The sequence below is a fragment of the Phacochoerus africanus genome, chromosome 13 (genome assembly GCF_016906955.1).
Source record: "Phacochoerus africanus isolate WHEZ1 chromosome 13, ROS_Pafr_v1, whole genome shotgun sequence".
In the NCBI taxonomy this organism is placed as follows: Eukaryota; Metazoa; Chordata; class Mammalia; order Artiodactyla; family Suidae; genus Phacochoerus; species Phacochoerus africanus.
Genome location: NC_062556.1, coordinates 5,015,864 through 5,035,816, shown reverse-complemented (window position 1 = coordinate 5,035,816; position 19,953 = coordinate 5,015,864). Strand labels below are relative to the sequence as shown.

At 45.5% G+C, this 19,953-nt stretch overlaps 1 protein-coding gene and 1 non-coding gene across 5 annotated transcripts in view; one reads left to right on the top strand and one right to left on the bottom strand.

Moving 5' to 3' along the window:
• The window catches only part of LNX2 (ligand of numb-protein X 2), an 87,343-nt gene that overhangs the window by 27,822 nt on the left and 39,568 nt on the right, over positions 1 to 19,953 (top strand). For 3 of the 4 annotated variants that reach the window (XR_007131509.1, XR_007131508.1, XM_047756411.1), the window contains exon 2: positions 18,317 to 18,793. Coding sequence is in view for 2 of the 4 variants with exons in the window: in XM_047756411.1 (XP_047612367.1) it covers positions 18,381 to 18,793 (413 nt within the window). In the remaining 2 variants the exon portion in view is untranslated. Of the gene's footprint in view, positions 1 to 13,402; positions 14,172 to 18,316; positions 18,794 to 19,953 lie in introns of those variants that run through there. The other variant, XM_047756412.1, reaches the window with a different exon arrangement.
• Positions 5,743 to 5,849, bottom strand: LOC125113672 (U6 spliceosomal RNA). Its single transcript, XR_007131538.1, has one exon. It is a non-coding gene; the product is annotated as a U6 spliceosomal RNA (small nuclear RNA).

Sequence of the window (19,953 nt, the reverse complement as noted above, 5' to 3'; positions counted from 1 at the left end):
TCATTTCTAGTGATCGGTCTGTTCAGTTGGTCTGTTTCTACTTGATTCAGTTTTGGCAGGCTGTAAGATTCTAGAAAATTGTCCATTTCTTCCAGATTGTCAAACTTGTTGCCGTATAGTTGTTCATAGTATTCTCTTATGGTTTTTTGTATTTCTGCTGTATCCGTTGTGATTTCTCCTTTTTCATTTATAATTTTGGTTATTTGGGTTCTTTCTCTCCTCTTTTTAGTGAGTCTGGCCAGGGGTTTGTCAATTTTGTTTACCTTTTCAAAGAACCAGCTCTTGGTTTTATTAATTTTCTCTGTTGTTTTTTGAGTCTCTATTTTATTGATTTCTTCTTTGATCCTTATAATTTCCTTCCTTCTGCTGCCTTTATGTCTTTTTTGTTCTTCTTTTTCTAAGTCATTTAGGTGGAGGGTTAAGTTGTCCATTTGGGATCTTTCTTCTTTTTTGAGAAAGGCCTGTATTGCTATAAATTTCCCTCTGAGCACTGCTTCCGCAGCATCCCACAGATTTTGAGAGGTTGTGTCTTCATTATCATTTGTTTCAAGGTAGTTTTTGATTTCCTTCTTGATTTCCTCATTGACCCATTGGTTTTTTAGTAGCATGTTGTTTAGTCTCCATGCAGTAGTTTTTTTCTCTTTCCTTTTCCCATGGTTGATTTCTAATTTCATGGCATTGTGGTCAGAGAAGATACTTGAGATAATTTCTATGCTCCTAAATTTATTGAGGCTAGCTTTGTGTCCCAATATGTGGTCAATTCTTGAGAATGTTCCATGAGCATTTGAGAAGAATGTGTATTCTGCTTTTTTTGGATGTAGTGTCCTGAAGATATCAATGAAGTCTAACTTTTCTATTGTTTCCTTTAGGATCTCTGTTGCTTTATTGGTTTTCTGTCTGGAGGATCTGTCCATTGATGTGAGGGGGGTATTAAGGTCTCCTACTATGATTGTATTCTCATCAATATCTCCCTTTATGTCTGCTAATATTTGTTGTATGTATCTGGGTGCTTCTATATTTGGGGCATATATGTTGACGATAGTAACATCCTCTCCTTGGATGGATCCCTTAATCATTAAGTAGTGTCCTTCTTTGTCTTTCTTTATGTCTTTTGTTTTAAAGTCCATTTTGTCTGATATGAGTGTTGCGACTCCTGCTTTTCTGTCACGTCTATTGGCGTGAAATATTTTTCCCCACCCTTTCGCTTTCAATCTATATGTATCTTTTGTCCTAAGGTGAGTTTCTTGTAGGCAGCATATTGAAGGTTTTTGCCTTTTTATCCACTCAGCCACTCTGTGTCTTTTGATTGGGGCATTCAGTCCATTGACATTTAAGGTGATAATTGATAGATGATTATTTATTGCCATTTTGAATCTCGTGTTCCAGTTGATTCTATGGTTCTCCATTCTTCCTTTGTTTTTTTTTTTTTTTTGGTTGGTTGGTCTCCTGTTATTATCTGCTTGAGTGTTTTTTGTTTTTGTTTTTTCTTTTTTTGCAAATGCAATATTTGGTTTTGGCTTGTGGTTGCCCTGTTTTTTAAGTATGCTAACCCCTTCCTATAATTGTGTGTTTTAGCCTGATGGTCCTGTAAGTTCAAACACTTCATTGCTGTATTAAAATTAAGAAGAGAAACATACAAACAAAAAGGGTTATTTATTTCCTAACATCCCTTGCCCACATTTTATGGTTTTGATGACTCTTTTTTATTTTTCCTTTTTAATTTTATTTTGTTTGAAGCATGTTCATGATTAAATCTGTATGCTGGCTTATTTGAGTGACTGCTCTCTGATTGCGGTTTCCTCAGTCCTAGTTCTTCCTCTTCTTTTTTTTTTTCTTTTCTTTTTTCTTCCCTTTCCTTCCTTTCTTCTTGGTTTATAGAAGCCCTTTCAGTATTTCTTTTAACCTGGGTTTTGTGTTGCTGTATTCTTTTAGTTTTTGTTTGTTGGAAAAAAATTTTATTTCCCCTTCTATTTTAAATGATATTCTTGCTGGATAGAGTATTCTAGGTTGCATATTTTTTCCTTTTAGCACTTTAAATATCTCTTGCCATTCCCTCCTGGCCTGTAGTGTTTCTGTAGAAAAATCAGCTGATAATCTTATGGGGGTTCCCTTGTAGGTAACATTCTGCTTTTCTCTTGCTGCCTTTAGGATCCTCTCTTTATCACTAACTTTTGCCATTTTTATCATGATGTGTCTTGGTGTGGGTCTATTTGGGTTCAATTTGTTTGGGGCCCTCTGTGCTTCCTGTATCTTGAACCCAGTATCCTTTAGATTTGGGAAGTTTCCAGCGATAATTTCTTCAAATATATTTTCCATTCCCTTATCTTTTTCTACTCCTTCTGGAATTCCTATTATGCGTAGATTGGTCCGCTTTATATTATCCCATAGGTCTCTTATATTGCTTTCCTGTTTTTTGATTTGGTTTTCTGTCTGCAGATCTGATTGGGTGATTTCCATCTAATGGTAATTTTTACCACTTCTCAGAAGCTTCTTATAATAATTTATCTGTGGCTAGAGGCCCCTATCAGAACAATGAAACCCTGGAGTTAGGACAAGTTCAAGAACTGTCAGTCTTAGAAACCTAGTAAGAATCTGGACCCGTATTTAAAAATAGATGTTCTACAGGAAGAATTTCCAGAAGAAACTTTTCTGCAGTGTGATTTGAAGGTAGTTTCATCTTCCCATAATTTCTCTCCCCGTGTTGAATCAAAATGGTAAATGTCATATGTAAAATTTACAGACAAAACTAACCTATGAATTTGTCAAGGGTAAAATGCTAATGAAAATAAGCTGAAGCGATGAAAGGTGACTCTCCAGTAGCCTGGACCACCAGAGGGATATAGACAGAGTCTTGGGGAGAGGGTTCACCAGCAAGTGAGAATATGCTTTCTTTTATCTCATCTGTTTGGCTTTTACCTTTCTCACAATAAATGTTTGCCATTTTGGTCAATGAATGACCTACTTGTTCATTTGGATAGAGTGATTTATTTCACTGGAACTGACCTTTTTTTTTTTTTGCTTTTTGGGGCTGCACCTGTGGCATATGGATGTTCCCAGGCTAGGGGTCAAGTCAGAGCTGTAGCTGCAGGCCTACACCACAACCGGGCCGCGTCTGCAACCTACACCACAGCTCATGGCCACATCAGATCCTTAACCCACTGAGGGAGGCCAGGGAGTGGGAGCAGGGATTGAACCTGCATCCTCATGGATTCTAATTGGGTTTGTTAACTGCTAAGCCACAAAGGGAACTCCCTGGAACTGACCATTCTTTTTTTTTTTTTTGTCTTTTTGCTATTTCTTTGGGCCACTCCTGCGGCATATGGAGGTTCCCAGGCTAGGGGTTGAATCGGAGCTGTAGCCACCGGCCTACGCCAGAACCACAGCAATGCCAGATCTGAGCTGTGTCTGCAACCTACACCACAGCTCACGGCAACGCCAGATCGTTAACCCACTGAGCGGGAAGGGCAGGGACCGAACCCGCAACCTCATGGTTCCTAGTCGGATTCGTTAACCACTGCGCCATGACGGGAACTCCTGACCATTCTTGAGTGGACAAATTCACCTGAGTTTTTAAACCGGCAAAGCTAGAATGCAGCTACGTGACTTAGCTGTGCTGTGTCACTCATGAGACCAGCCAGGGCCCCTGGCCAGTCATGGCACTTCGTACTCTGTCACCTACTCTCATTTAAAGTCCATTCTTTAGAAAGCCACCCAGAATCATGAAATACTACCTGGAAAAGACAGTCGAGCACTGTGGATATTTGTGTCCAGTTTGCAGCCCCAAAGCCATGCACTGTGTTCCTTTTCCAAACCTCACCTGTGGCTCCTTTTTTAACACATGCTTCCTAATAAGTTTGTGTGTGAATGTCCAGCCTAGAGCAGATTAGCAGCAACAAGTGACGAGTATGTTGGGGTGTGTGTGTGTGTGTGTGTGTGTGTGTGTGTGTGTGTGTGTGTGAGAGAGAGAGAGAAATAACAGGTGAGAAACATTAAGAGAGGTGGCAGAAAACTAAAAACTAAAAAGTTGACTCATTTGAAATGCTTTTGTGGAAGGCTCATGAATATTTATGATAATGAATCATTAAATCAAAATGTGTTCTAGAATTTTCTGTTTAAGAAGCTAAGGAAGTCTGCGACACCGAGGAGGCCTGGAGAAATCGGTGGGAAGAGTGTGAGGAGTGGAGCGTGGGCAGGAGGGAATGAGGGGGAAGGGGCTCCGCAGGCAGAGAGACAAGGTCACCATCGGGCGACATCCAGGGAGGAGCAGGTGGCGGGGAATGGCTCCGAGCAGCAGCGTCTGACTGCAGCCCCGGGTGTGGGAGTTCAGGGGTGCGGACGACAGACACACAGGTCCTGTTACCGGGCCCGTCTCTCTCCTGGAACCGGATTTTTTTCTGGAGGGAAGTGATAGGATCAGCGTTCTTAGGAGCTCACCTTCTGTGACGGCGGCGAGGTGAAAGGACAGGCAGGCGGTGACAGGAAGGAACAGGAACGGGAATTGGAACAGAGGCAGGGGGGCTAAGAATTCCAGAGCGTCAGGATTTGGTGAGGCAGCTGAAGGCGGAGGAGATGTGCTCACTCATCCCCGCTTTGATTCTTGAGACGAGCCGCGTCCTGGGTTCCAGGGCCGAGTGACGCCTGCCCGATTCTCGTCTGAAAGGGACACTGAGTCCATAGGGAAGACCCATGCCAACAAGTCCCTGGCCCCCACGGCAGTGAGGCGCAGGGCGACGGGAATAGTGACACAGTGCTGCCAGGGGCGGGACGGGGCCTATGTTCTCGCGGATCAGGAGGAGCTTCGTGGCCGGGGTTCGCGTGAGCTGCCCTCGAAAGGGCCGGGAGTTCGCAGCCCAGCGAGGAAGGAAGGGACATTCAGGCAGAGAGAAGAACTGAGGTCCGAGGGTGTAAGTGGTTTGGTTTAGCCCAAGCGTGGCCTGTGTGGAAGTGTGTCAGGAAATGAAACGAAAGGAGCCAGATGGAAAGGCCTTGGTGCCTGGTGGAGACCTTGGCTTTCATTTTTTGGAAGCCGTTGGGGTACAGAGAGTGTTCAGCAGCCAGCAGAGAGCCGCTGGTGCTGGGATGCAGGTGGGAAGGATGGAGGAGGAGGAAGCCTGGAGGACTTGCGAGGGGCGGCTCAAGGAGCAGGTGCAGTAGGGAACTGAGCGTAGCGGAGGCAAGAGGCGGCCGCGCTCGCACTGTCTAGAGGTGGAACCAATCTCCCTCCAGACGGGTGTGGGCAAGGAGGCGGGGGTGAGAGACGCGGGCTCCTCTGGCTCTGGGTAGATGGGCCCCTAGCAGTGCAGTAGGAGGATGGTTGAGAGGGAAGCGTGACCTGGCTTTTGAGCAGGAGTGTGAGTTAGATGCTCTGGAACAAGGACAGGTACTGAACTGTGGGAGAGAAAGGTCCATTGTCCTAGGGCATACCAGTCAGAATAGACTGGAATCTTTTTTAGCTATGCAAAGGAAGACCAAAGAGGCTCGTCCTTGTCTGCTCTTGTTGTGGAGGAGGGGATAAGAGTAATGGAAGAATTTTTAAGGGGAAAATGGTTGTATTCAGTTACGTGAAAATGGACAGCTTCTTTCTTTCTTTATTGTTTCCGCTGTACAGCATGGGGACCCAGTTACACATACATGTATACATACTTTTCCTCCCAGTGTTGTGTTGCAATGTAAGTATCTAGACATAGTTCTCAGTGCTACACAGCAGGATCTCATTGTAAATCCATTCCAAGAGCAATAGTTTAAAATATGGAACGCTCAACGAATTTGCGTGTCATCCTTGCGCAGGGGCCGTGCTAATCTTCTCTGTATCGTTCCAATCTTAGTGTACATGCTGCCGAAGCGAGCACTGGACGGCTTCTTCATACCAGCAGACAACTCAAAGGCAGACAGGAGGCTTGGGAAGAGTCATTTTAATAATGTGATAAAGGGCCGTTATGTTAAAGTTCATATCAATTAAGAAAAGAATTACTATTCTAGAGGGGAAAAAACGAGGCCAGGGATATAGAGGCACTTCCAAGAGACACAAGGATAATCACCGTAAATTTAATTTAGCTGGAATCAAAAAGAATGCAAATTAGGGAATTCCCATCTGGGCTCAGCTGTAACAAACCTGACTAGCATCCATGAGGATGTGGGTTCGATCCCTGGCCTCCCTTAGTGGGTTAGGGATCTGGTGTTGCCGTGGGCTGCGATGTAGGTTGCAAACACACTCAGATTAGGTGGTGGTATGGCTGTGGCATAGGCCAGGAGCTATAGCTCTGCTTGGACCTCTAGCCTGGGAACTTCTATATGCCGCAGATGCGGCCCTAACAAGACAAAAAATAAATAAATAAAATTTAAAAATTTTGTTCACAGTTTGGAGGGCAGTTTAATGAAGTGAGTCAGAAGCCTTCTTTTCACTTGGCCCAACAATGTAAATATTTTAAGAGTTTGCCTAAAGGAGAAGATTGAACAGCTATCACACATGGGTGGTGAGTAGCCTGAGAACCAGAACAGATGCTCTAGTTAAGGCAGGGGAGCAGAGAGTTTCAGGGGGAGGAAATCAGTGACATGGCAGAGGTCAGGTAGAATTTGGAACTGAGACGTGACTGTTCGATTGGGCAGCCAGTCACGATGACAGTGACCGGTGGAACCCGTCTCAGTGGCTGATGGAGGTAGAAGTCCTTTGGGTCAGGAATCAGAGTCTCGGCGAGCCTGATGTATTTCAGAGATAAGGAGAGGAAGAAAAGGAGGAGAAAGGGGTAATAGTTGGGGAAGAATATTTTGTTTGCATCTTTTAAAGTTGTTGAAACGGGAACTTTTTTTTTGCGGGGGAGGAAATGAGAGAAGTTGAAGCAAGATGAGATAAATGACAGAGGTTGCCCAAGGAACCGAGCCGCAACGGGAGCAGTCAGCCTTTACACAGGGAGAGGTCTGACCAAGAAGAAAGGAGTTAAGGGTTCTGTATGTAGGCGCAGATAATAAACTTGCACCTTTTTGCTTCGGTGTTGAGGGGGCTGGGGGCCCACCTCTAATAGTGTCAGTGCCTCAGGATCCCAGATGCCCCCTTTGCATAGGGTAATTTCTCAAAAGCATCGTCGGTGCTCTAACTCCTCTCTCTCTGCCAGCTCTCTCTGGAACTCCTTCCGGGAAGTTCTGCTCTCACCATTCCACCCCAACTCTGTATCAAGGTCACCGGCCATGCTGGGTTGCTAAATCCAGGGCCTAATTCTCAGTCCTCATCTCAATTTTACTTGCCTGCCGGGGCTGACACAGCTCATCACCCCTCCTCTGAAATCCTTGCCGCCTTTGGTTTCTCCACACCACACTCCCCGTCTCTCCCTCCCCGCCGGGGCTCGTGCTCAGTGTGGGCCCCGGATCTCCCAGACCCCGGCATCTTGTTAATGCCCCCCCGGGCCAGTCGTGGTGAGATCTTGGGCGATCTTTCCCAGTCGAATGGCTCTATACCCTCTGGACACCAGCGCTTCCCAAATCCGTGTCATGAGCCCAGCCCTCTCCCTTGCAGTAGAGTTGTGTACCCAGCTGCCCGCTGTGTGTCTGCCCCTGGGGGTCTAGTAGGCATTTCAAGCATAACGTGTCAGGATGGGGCCCCGTTAAACCTCCTCTCTCAGACTTTCACATCTCAGATATGTGAATTCCGTCTTTCCAGTTCAGACCGAAAACCTCGGAGTCATCTTTGACTTCTCCCCGCCACAGCAGCACGGCACACATCTTATTCCTCAGCGAATCACATCAGTCCGCCTTCAAAGTATATCCAGGATCGAGTCACTTCTCACTGTCCCAGCTGTGACCGCCCGGGTTCAGTCCGCCGTCATCTCTTGCTCGGAATATTCCATTAGGCTCCTGGCTGCTCCTGCCTTTGGCGCCTTGAGATTATTCTCCACAGAGCAGCCAGAGCCACCCCGTTAAGATCCTTACCCAGAGGAAAGCTGCAGCCCTGTGAGGGTCAGCGAGCCCCTGCTACCACGCCGCCCTGGTTCCTCTCTCTGCTTTGTTCGCTTCATCCACACGGGCCTCCGTCCTCTTCATTGAACACACCAGGTGCACCGTCGCCTCGGGGCCTCTGTACTTACTATTTTATTTTATCTATAACAAACCTTTCCATCGAATACGTGCGGGGCTTTCTAGTTACTTCCTTTTGGTTTTAACTCAAGTGCCACCTTCATAGTGACGTTTCCCTTCATCCCCTATTTATTTATTTATTTATTTATTATTTTTTGTCTTTTTGTTGTTGTTGTTGCTATTTCTTAGGCCGCTCCCGCGGCATATGGAGGTTCCCAGGCTAGGGGTTGAATCAGAGCTGTAGCCACGAGCCTACGCCAGAGCCACAGCAACGCGGGATCCGAGCCGTGTCTGCAACCTACACCACAGCTCATGGTAACGCCGGATCGTTAACCCACTGAGCAAGGGCAGGGACCGAACCCGCAACCTCATGGTTCCTAGTCGGATTCATTAACCACTGCGCCACGACGGGAACTCCTTCATCCCCTATTTAAAAAGCCATCCTTTTCCCAGTATTTTATTGATTTTTGGGGGCGTCCCATCTGTCTTCTCCTTCACCCCCACCCAGGATGTAAGCTTCACAAGGGCAGGGTGTTTGGTTTTGTTCAGGGCTGAACTCCTAGCCCTAGAACCGTGCCTGGCATGTAGGAGATTCTCAGTAACTCCTGGATGGACAGACAGATGGCTGGAAAGGGAGGAGGATAGGAGATTGAAAAGGAGGTCAGGTTTGAAGGTTAGCGAGAGAAGTAATTCGTTTGCTCTTGAATGTATTTCGTTTGTACAGTTCCTTAGTGGAGATGCCAAAAGGCAAGTAGTACCTACATAACGTGTGAAACCTGGGATTTTGTTTGATTCCGTTCCTGAAACATGGGAAACTAATTTATTTGGGTGCATTGTTGATCATCCTAATAATTTAACATAGTACAACCCCTTTATATTTCTGGCTTTATAGTACAAACATCTTATTTACAGTCGTGTAACATTAGGCAGTTATATTTTGAAGGGTTGTCTCATCTGCGATGTTTCTAAATCTGGGTAATGAGTTACAATATATGAGGATTTTCTTTGTAATTTTTTCTCAGTATTAGAACTGTATATAACTGAAATAACTCACTTTAATAAATTAGAAGGACCTCTGGCAGCACACGAGAATCAGTCTAGATAAATACCAAGGCTCGCAAGGCTTTGGTCCCTGTCCCTGACACTGTTGCCTCTTAGGCTGGTCTTGAGAAGGCACAAGCGCTGGCCACTCAGTGATGGTCCTTTGAGTCTGGTCCAAAGTCATTGCTGATCTAATCATTTTTATATGTATTAAGTTATGACTGGAACGAACTGAGCTTTTTTTTTTGCTTTTTAGGGCTGCATCTGCTGCATATCGAAGTTCCCAGGTTAGGGGTTGAATTGGAGCTACAGCTGCCAGTCTACACTACAGCCACAGCAACACGGGATCCATGCCATGTCTGCAACCTACACCACAGCTCATGGCCACATGGGATCCTTAACCCACTGAGTGAGGCCAGGGATCGAACCCGCATCCTCATGGATACTAGTCAGGCTCAGTCTTACTGAGCCACAATGGAAACGTCCAAGGATCATTTTAAATAATATTTATTCTTTTAGCTATCAATGTTCCTGATAAGCTTGGAAAGTTGCAGCAATTGAATTTCTTATATCTCGCCCATAGTTAAGATGATGAAGTCTGGGAATCTTAATTATGAGTAATACCGCCCCCCATAAAACCTACCCTGACCGAGGTTTAGTTCCACTTCATTTATGTTGTTATGTGAGTCTGATCACAGAGGAGCAGTGTCCTGCTGATGTCTTTGCAGTTATTGAGGGAAATGACAATGAAAAGTTGGTTCTTTTCTGTAGCTTTAGATACTTTTTTAAATGGAAAAAGATAAGATTGACTTGAGCAAAATCTGCCATCTAAAATCATCTGTTTGGCAACAACAACAACAATAACAACAACAAAAAAGACAAAAAATAAATAAATAAAATTTAAAAAAAGGAGTTCCCGTCGTGGTGCAGTGGTTAACGAATCCGACTAGGAACCAGGAGGTTGCGGGTTCGGCCCCTGCCCTTGCTCAGTGGGTTAACGATCCGGCGTTGCCGTGAGCTGTGGTGTAGGTTGCAGACGCGGCTCGGATCCCGCGTTGCTGTGGCTCTGGCGTAGGCCAGTGGCTACAGCTCCGATTTAACCCCTAGTCTGGGAACCTCCATATGCCGCGGGAGCGGCCCAAGAAATAGCAACAACAACAACAATAACAACAACAACAACAAAAAAAGACAAAAAAAATAAAATAAAATCATCTGTTTGGAGTTCCCTTTGTGGCTCAGTGCTTAACGAACCAGGCTAGGATCCATGAGGATGCGGGTTCAAGCCCTGGCCCCACTCAGTGGGTTAAGGATCCGGTGTTGCTGAGAGCTGTGGTGTAGGCTGCAGATGTGGTTCAGATCCAGCGTGGCTGTGGCTGTGGTGTAGGCCAGCAGCTGCAGATCCAATTCGACCCCTAGCAAGCCCTCTCTTGCATGTACCCTTGTCTGCAAAAGTAGAAATTTCTAGGTTGGAATACTTGGAGTATCCAATACTGTGGAGATCAAACAAACACACACAAAAACCCCTCCTGAGAAGCTTGGGGTTTAGATCATTTTTATAGTAAACACAGTGCTGAATAATAGTAAAGAAAAATGTGGAGTTCCTGTCATGGCTCAGCGGAAATGAATCCGACTAGGAACCATGAGGGTGCGAGTTCCATCCCTGGCCTCACTCAGTGGGTTAAGGATCTGGCGTTGCCGTGAGCTGTGGTGTAGGTCACAGACACAGCTCAGATCTGGCATTGCTGTGGTTCTGGCGTAGGCCGGCAGCTGCAGCTCCGATGAGACCCCTAGCCTGGGAATCTCCATATGCTGAGGGAGCGGCCCCAGAAAAGGCAAAAAGACAAAAAAAAAAAAGAAAAAGAAAAGAAAGAAAAATGTTTGTTTCGTAGTGGGGGGTGGAGGTGGGATATGTGCTCAGAGCACAATTCTAGAATCCTGGAATTGGGGATCTGTAAGTAACGTAGAGCGTGTCTGCTTTGGTCCACTGGTCCCTAGGTAGAATGGAAGCCTAGAGAGGTGACCGAGTGCTGGTCTCAGAGCCGAGAACGAGATGCGGACTTGGTGACCCGTCCAGTGGAGGGAAGGAGCTCGGGTCAGCCCGAAGTCCAGCTGCCGGTCTGTATCTGCAGTGTCCTCTATGGTCATCAATCCAGTCCTAAGTTTGTGTTAGGACGCTTTGTGGTTTTAGGAGGGTTTTTTGGCAGTGTAACGTATATCGTGTAGCTTCATCGTGTTCTGAGCCATCAGCAAGATACAGTTTCTGTTCTGCACATGAGGAAGCTGAGATTTATAAACTTGGAGTTGCTGGGCTGCTTTGTGGTGACTCATTGCTTGTGCAGGAGCACCAGAGCCAAACTTTGAGCTCCTTTTGTCGCCCTCTTGCTTCTTGGGCAGTTGGACGTTAGTAGAAAACTTTGATCCTCAGTTATAGAAATTAGAGATTGAAAAGGCCTTGAAAATAAGAACTTACCCATCACTTGAAGACAACTGTTTTCTACATTTACTGTGCAGGAAGTTAAATGTTGGAAAAGTTTCCTTCTTTAGAAGAAAACAGATTATTTAATTTATTAACAGCAGAACCCGCGCCTTTGAATGTCATACAAAGCAGTAAGCAAATTATATCCAGCAGGTAAACATCACACTCAATAAAACTAAACCAGTGAAAACTGCACCTCCCGTCACAACCCAGCCCACAGTGTTTCTGCTGTGCGGCTTAGAAATTCGTGACATTCTTTAAGAAGTTAGAACTTGTGTCATCTCAGCCAGCTGGTGCGGAACATTGCTGAGAAGAGGTCACGGGCTGTGGGAGTGCGTTCTTCCTGGAAGAAAGTTCTTCCCACTGAGGCCTTTTCTCATTGGCAGGGGTATGTCTGGGTGTCTAACTGTATAGAAATGTTTCGCACTCCATATGGTGTATCGCCTTTTTGAAACAATTTTATATCAATTCTGGTTTTAAATTACTCTAAGGTAATATAGTTTAGTATGATTTCAGAGGCATAACTCTAACTCTCAGAGCCTGCAGGAATTGAGCAGGTTAATCCAGTTTGGTTTTTTGTATTTAAAAACGTTTCGTCATAGATTCATGGTTCAGAATGAGAAGAACTAAAGGTAGAAGGACATTTGAAATTTATAAATTCTCTACCAGCCACAGTGTAACCCCCATTTTGATCAAATATATAGGAAGTTGTTAAAAAACAATAACAGATGTCAGAACTAAAAGGTAAATATGACATATCAATAAGTGTTTTATTGTGTGTAAAGAGATGCAAGATGGTGAGCAATTCAGAGCTAAATTTAAGCTGCATGTGCGTGTGTGTGCGCACACGCGCAGTCAGTTACTATTTAGCAAAGCTCTGTGTGTAGACAGGTAGCCTAGACACTCGACTGTCTAGGTAATAGCAACCCTCTTAGACACTGGCCAACTGTGTGGTGAGTGAAAGTGAATTGTGTGGTGACCTAGTTACTCAGCTGGCTTAGCGCTCAGAGCCGAAGTTTCATTGCTTCCGGCGTTTTTGCTTAGCTTACTAGTTTTCTCGATTATTAAATAGGGTACATCTGTCTACAGGTAACATCTAAGAATTTTTAAATGGTTTTTCAAACAGTTCTACTTGATAAAAAGGGATGGGAGACGGGCAGCTTGGTGTGCTGAATTATACCTGTGCAGACAGTGGGAGAGTGACAAGGATGGCATTGCTGGACGCCGATATTTGATTGTTTCCCTCGTGGCAGGCACTGGGAAATAAGTTTTGATTGATTGAGGAATAGAATTTATCTAAGAGTCTCTCCTAATATGCTACATATTTCTATACAGCCGACTATCCAGAAATGCTTCTTCCGTGGCGAGAGCTTCGGTCCGGGACAGACGGGCTCCTCCAGCCCGGGCCCAGCTCTGCGTGTGCGCTTGTTCAGCAGTGGCGTCGGGCACCGACTGGTACTTCACCTGTGAAAGAGGCGGCCGAACCCCCCAGGGCTCTGCCCCGCTGTCCAGGTGACTCAGGACCCCTGTTCCCTTCCTTTGGGTCCACAAGGTCAAAGCTGCTTTCCCAGTGACCCCAAGACCTTTTCCACTCTCGCTCTCCCCGGGTAGAGTTTCCAGAGGAAACGACGTGTGATCTCGCAACACAGGGAAAGGAGCAACGGACTTGAGACGGGAGGGCCTCTCTCACTACTTAGTCTGAAGTTGCTTTTCCTAAAGATGTTAACATGTAATGGGCTTATGTTTTATCCTCAAGTGAGTACTGAAACACTTTAATTAATTTACTTCGTTTCGTTATTTCAAGAATGTTAGATGCATGGAATGATCAGGTGTGCGGCCTTTTAGGGTGGGCTTTTCCACTCAGCATCATTCTCTGAGTGTGCGTCCGTGGTTCATCCTCTCGAGCCGTGTTGTGTGGTGTGAACGTACCATGGTTCGTGCGACCATTCACCCGTCCAAGGACATCTGGGTTGTTTCTGCTCTGGGGCCATGACGAATCAAGCCGACTGGTTTTTGTGTGAACATACATTTTTTATTTCCTTGGGATGAATGCCCAGGAGTGCAGTCACTGCATTGTACGGTGTAGCAGTTGCACGTCAGTGTTTTTAGAAAAGAGCCAGACGTGTCCAGGGTGGATAAGGGGATCCTTAGATATAAAAATTTGACAATCACCACTTTACACAAAGACAGCTGTGAAAGCTGATATGTAGTATATACAATAAGACAATTTTCTTGTGTTGATAACGTCAAGCGAAAAAAGAAAGAAACTTTTTTCTGAGATTTTTGAAGGTTAAGGAAGTAATGTCTTATTATAGTTTATCATCACAAGGCAAGGTCCAGTATGTTGATTGCTTCGCAGTGCCACAAATAAATGTGCAGGTTTTCTCATATATTTACATAGTTGCATAATACATCTCAGGCCTCTTGATACATTTCAGGCTCCAGTATGAGCCTGAGGACAAATTTTTTTTATTGCGTCATGTGTGCCAAGACCTGGGAATACGAGAGATAAAGAAGATACTGTCTCTACCCTGGAAGAATGAGAAGACAGAGCAGCTAGCCTGCAGATGCAGTGATTGCTGAGATGACGGTATGTGAAAAAAAGCAGCAGGGACAGAGAAGGAAAGGGCCTGGTGGTCCCTAAAAGGATGGGGTCCCAAGAGCTGAAAGGAAGCTGAGGGCATCTGACAGAGGAGCTGGAGGTGGAGCCAAGACTTGGGGCGGCCGGGAACAGGGTTTTGCCAGGACGCACAGGGCGTGTCAGAGGAACAGAGCTCTTGCCCCTCTAAGCATACTTGGGTGCAAATCCTTAGCTCGTCACCTTTTCTCCTGGGCTGGATCTCCTGGGCTGGTGCCAGGGAGGACTGTTCAGCCTGAATCAAAAGTACCATTATGAGAAAGGATCTGAATAACATGGTTTGGGAGTGTGCAAATTAACTGTGAAAAAGCATAGCTCCTTCTGAGAGTCTTGATGATGTATCAGGATGTTCTTGTCTTGTAAACCGGGAAGGGCAAGCATGTTAACCACACCCGGAGGTAGGTGGTAAGCAGAGTCTTGTAACTCCCTCTCCACTGCACCGGCTGTCTTTCAGGATGTTAGTTGCAATGGGCTGTAACAGCCCAGTTTAATAGCACCCATCTGTTTACTGTTCTTAGCTACACAGATCTTGTAGTGTGTAGAGATATACATTCTTCATGTTTTGGAAAATATTTAAGACTACTCTTCATTGAACTTGTATTTTAGTACTTCAAATTATACTAACAGAATATCAGATCGAAATTAAACCAGGGCCTTTGCTCCTGTATACATACCTATATTTCTGGCCACCTGACTTAGCAGGAGTGAGCGAGCTTCCTGTCACCCAGTCGGTCATTCAGCATTGACCAAGCCTCTCCCCTGGGGGAGGCGCAGCCCATAAGGAGCTCACACTCGAGGGGCGGACAGCAGTGTGGGCAGCCCTGCGAGCTGTGACAGTGCACCCGCGCACAAGGTGCCCACAAAGTCACCTGCCTGGGCTGGGGGAGGAGGGCGGGGACCGGGGAGTGGAAAACCAGGCTCCAGCTGCCTTTGACCTTGTAAAACTCGTACACCGAGGCTTTAATGAAACACCCTTCCTCTTTCCTATAATTATTTAATTTACCATTGGGTTGTTTTGAAACAAGAAAGAGCTGGATTTATCGTCCGCCTCTGTTACTGAGTAATTATAAGTTGCGTGGCTTTGGTCAAATCATAAAATCGATCTCTACGTTTCTTCTTAATCTCTAGGAACAGTAATAAGAGCTAACATTGACACAGCACCTATTACGTCCCCATTATTCTTTACGTCACCCCTTCGAGATAGGCACTGTCGCCACCCCTATTTTATGTACGGTAAGGAAGCCGGCCGCGGAGGAGTGCAGTAAGGTCACAGGGCTGGGGAGTGACTGAAGGCGGATTTGAACCTCACAGATGGCCCCGGGGTGTGTGCTCTAACCACGCAGGCTGTACGGTCTTGAACCTCTTTAATCCGTGTTTGTGTGCACGTGTTGGTGATGTCCCGTGGTAAATCCTCATCTCATGTCTGTGTTAGGGTGACACAGAGGCATTTCGGGGCTGTTGATAATGCAGTTGTTCTTTGGCACCTTAAATGGGAACTTGTTATTTTTCCTCATGAGAAGATTCTGTGATAAAATGAAAATAATCAGCCTAAGGATATTTTGAGATTTAGAAAAGAGCAAAAATATAACTGCCCTAAGAGAAGTGCTTCCTTAGTTATTATGTGGGAGGCCAGAGTTGCAGTATATTTTCTTGAGGGAAAAGAATAGAATAAATACTAATCACAAAGAAGAGCAAGGCTGTGTGAATTTTCTTGCCAGTTGAATAGGAAACGAGAGCTTGGGGATGTTCTGTACTAAAATAGGTCCAAGCAGTCTTGGCCTAAGATAAATGATGTTTCCTCCAAAACCTCATATACCTTGGACGGCTGTTTTAAAAGTTAGGATGCTCAGAGAGCGAAGAGTAAGCCCCATGGGCTAGAAAATACAAGTGTTTGCCCTTTTAGCAGTGGGCTGATCATTTAGGTGACAGGCTGCTATTACTGTTTTATTAGCTTGTTTTTATTTTTTTATTTTTTGTCTTTTTAGGGTTGCACCTGTGGCATATGGAGGTTCCCAGGCTAGGGGTCCAGTCAGAGCTGCAGCTGCCGGCCTACCCCACAGCCACAGCAACACCAGATCCGAGCCATGTCTGTGACCTATACTACAGCTTATGGCAACTCGGGATCCTCAACCCATGAGCAAGGCCAGGGATCGAACCCACAACCTCATGGTTCCTAGTCGGATTCGTTTTCACTGCGCCACGACAGGAACTCCTTATGTTGTTTTTAAAACCATTTCATCTGAAGTCAGCCATCCCATCTGAATTTTGTCCCTCCCCCACATAATTCATGGCACATAATTCATGGAAGTTCTTGTTAAATCTGTTAAAATGGTAATGTTTTCTTCTGATAAACATTCTAGGTAAATAAAACTGCAAACACACATGTGTGATGCGAAGGGAATTTTATCTCGGAAACAAATGCTAGTAGCGTGAATACGGGGTCTGTTCTTGCCATCTCGCTGGACACCAGGCTTCAGGATCCCCGTGCTGAGCTCACTTCCTTGCCTCAGGTGGTCCCCCCGCTCACAGTCCCAGATGTGCCAGGCACACTCAGGCCCTCTGACTTGGCCGCACTGCTCTTGTCCGTTTTCCTCTCTGCCCAGGGCTTCCTGCTCCAGCACAGTACCCCCATCCCACCCCCCTCTTTTGGAAGCATGTCTGGCCACAAAGCCACACTGAGTTAGATGCCCGTTCTGCTCTGCTGTCTCTGCACTCACAGGCACCCTGTGCATAGGTGCTTAGAGAACGTGCCTCCTTGACTTTGCATAATGGGCCTTCTGAACTGTCCTCTCCCTCCCTCTCTCGTCTCCTTGTTCTCTGTCTGGCATGTAGCGGAGACTAAATACTCCCGGTGAACGTAGCTGCTGCCCTTGGAGGTGCTTTTTTAACCCCTTAGAGCAGCAGGAGGTATTGAGGCCCTTACAAGAGGGGAGCATCCCTTGCTAGTTCTGTACTCACCTGAGCAGACTGCTGTCCCAGAGGAGACGGCACTTTGCATGCACACGCACACGCACACACACACTGCTGCTCTGAGTAAGCAAGAACTAATGAGGGTGTGGGAGTGTGGAATAATATGAGGTGGGGCTGGCATTTATAACATGCTTATCTGTGTGGCTGAATTATAGTAGTTTTTTTTTCTCATAATGGCATAAAATAGTATTGAAGTTGTGGAATTTGCAGAGATATTATTTATATATGCTCTGCAGGTCAGTCTTGCTACAATCTGCATTATGTGTAGAGAGAATATTCAAATCATACATATGTATTTTGAAATCCATTTTTCCCTCAAACAGTGTAGAGCACAGGTCATTTTTTAATAGACACTGAATTATCCTTGGGATGACATTTCAAAGCCACAGCCTTTGGGGTAGCACTGTAAATGCATAAAATCAGTCAGAAGCAGGGAACCATGCCTGCGACAGCAAATGCGAATGTATGACATGCTACACCTCAAAGTGCATTATTAGCACACGAGGTGATTAACTGGTATTAAAACTGCCATTGAGCAGTGACCTCGCAGGGATTTCAGCCAGTAGGACAAAATTATGTCTTATGTCACACCTCCTATTAATATACATCTTTGCTCTTAACCCTGAGTTCTTTTTTCAACAAGAATTTGGCAACACGAGTCATTCTTCTTAGCCAGCAAGCCAATTAGCTAATTTCACTTTTATGCTTTTGTGATAAATTTATTTCCTGATCTAAATTTTAATTTTTTTTTACTAAAAAAAGAAGTTCACTGGAGTTCCCATCATGGCTCAGCGATAACAAATCTATTATCCAAGAGGAAGCAGGTTTGATCCCTGGCCTTGCTGAGTGGGTTAAGGATCCGGCGTGGCCATGAGCTGTGGTGTAGGTCACAGTTGCAGCTCGGATCTGGCATGGCTGTGGCTGTGGCATAGACCGGTGGCTACAGCTCTGATTCAACCTCCGTATGCCATGGGTGAGGCCCTAAAAAGACAAAAAAAAAAAAGTTAACTCGTCATATTATGCTAATTCTTTTAGCCTATCTTGATTGATGTTACCTTTCTGGTTGTTTTGTTTTGTCTAGAAAAACAGGCCTTGGTTTTAGTCTAACACGTCACTGTCTTTTCAAGGAAAGCCCACCCTTAGTGGACGTGTAACGCATGAAGACACAGAGGCTGCCTCAGCCGATTCCAGATGGGAACGACGAGTGATGAGATGGTGTCTGTGGACCCGAACTCCTCCTCCTCCTCCTCCTTCAATCCCCTGTGTTTTGAGTGTGGCCAGCAGCACTGGACGAGAGAAAACCACTTGTACAATTACCAGGACGAAGTGGACGATGACCTGGTGTGCCACATTTGCCTGCAGCCTCTGCTGCAGCCGCTGGATACCCCCTGTGGACACACGTTCTGCTGCAAGTGCCTCCGGAACTTCCTGCAGGAGAAGGATTTCTGTCCATTGGACCGGAAGAGACTTCACTTTAAGTTGTGTAAGAAGTCTAGCATTCTAGTTCATAAACTCCTGGACAAATTATTGGTTTTATGTCCATTTTCTTCAGTGTGCCAAGATGTAATGCAGCGCTGTGACCTGGAGGCACATCTCAAAAACAGGTAAGCAAACAAGAGAGAAAGAAAGAGAAGTAACTCTGGGTCATAAAAAGGTAGCTCAAGTGAATAAAAATGAGATAAAAAATAGCAAGATATCAGTAAGTAAAGAGACAACATGGAATTCAGGACGTACAATAAATAAGCTGTAGGAAACCGTTTTTATCGTCATTACTTATCGCATACTCTTAAGACAGGAAGTACCATTTTATACCTGTTCCTATTTTTGCTGGTATCATAAGTTGTTGTAGTCACATGGAGAGCAGGATATAGTGATAGACTCTTTGGGGCAAGGCAGTTCGGCAGTTTGTTTCAAAAACTGTCAAGGTCAGTATCCTTCGATACACTTTGCTGTCCTGAGGAAGTCGCCCCAAAGGAGTCACTGCTACGCTGCACCGAGTTCCGCAAACCCGAGTCAATCTAAGTCCTGACCAGCAGGGGAAGGTTTGAAAATGCAGGCGTACGTCAGTGGTCCAGATGTTGTGTGGCTGTTAAAAATGATAATCTCGTTGGAACATGGCCCTGCATTGAGGCGCCCCTCACAGATGTCGTGGGTTCGCCTCCTCCAGACCATCGAAATCAAGTGAGTGTCAAATATGTAATCCAGAGAGGCACACAAATTTTTTAACTTCCCAGTGCATATAAAAGTTATGTTCGGAGTTCCTCTTGTGGCTCAGCAGGTAGCAAACCTGACTAGCATCCATGAGGACACGGGTTCGGCCCCTGGCCTCGCTCAGCGGGTTAAGAATCTGGCGTTGCCGTGAGCTGTAGTGGAGGTCGCAGACGTGGCTCGGATCCCACGTGGCTGTGGCTGTGGTGTCTGTCGGCAGCTGTAGCTCCGATTGGACCCCTAGCCTGGAAACCTCCATATGCTTCGGGTCCGGCCCTAAAAGGCCAAAAAAAAAAAGTTAGGTTTACACTGTACTGTAGTCTGGTCAGGGTGCAATAGCATTATGTTTAAAATGTACATCCCTTGATTAAAAAAGACCTCATTGCTAAGAAATGCTGACAACACACAGAGTTGCCACAAACCTTCAATTTGTAAAAGAAAAAAAAAAAAAGGCAGTGAAGCACAATAAAATGAAGTACAATAAAGTGAGGTCTGCGTGTTTTCATGATTTTATTTGCTTAAGGTCTTGTAAAACTCTGTGTTCAGAAACTAGACT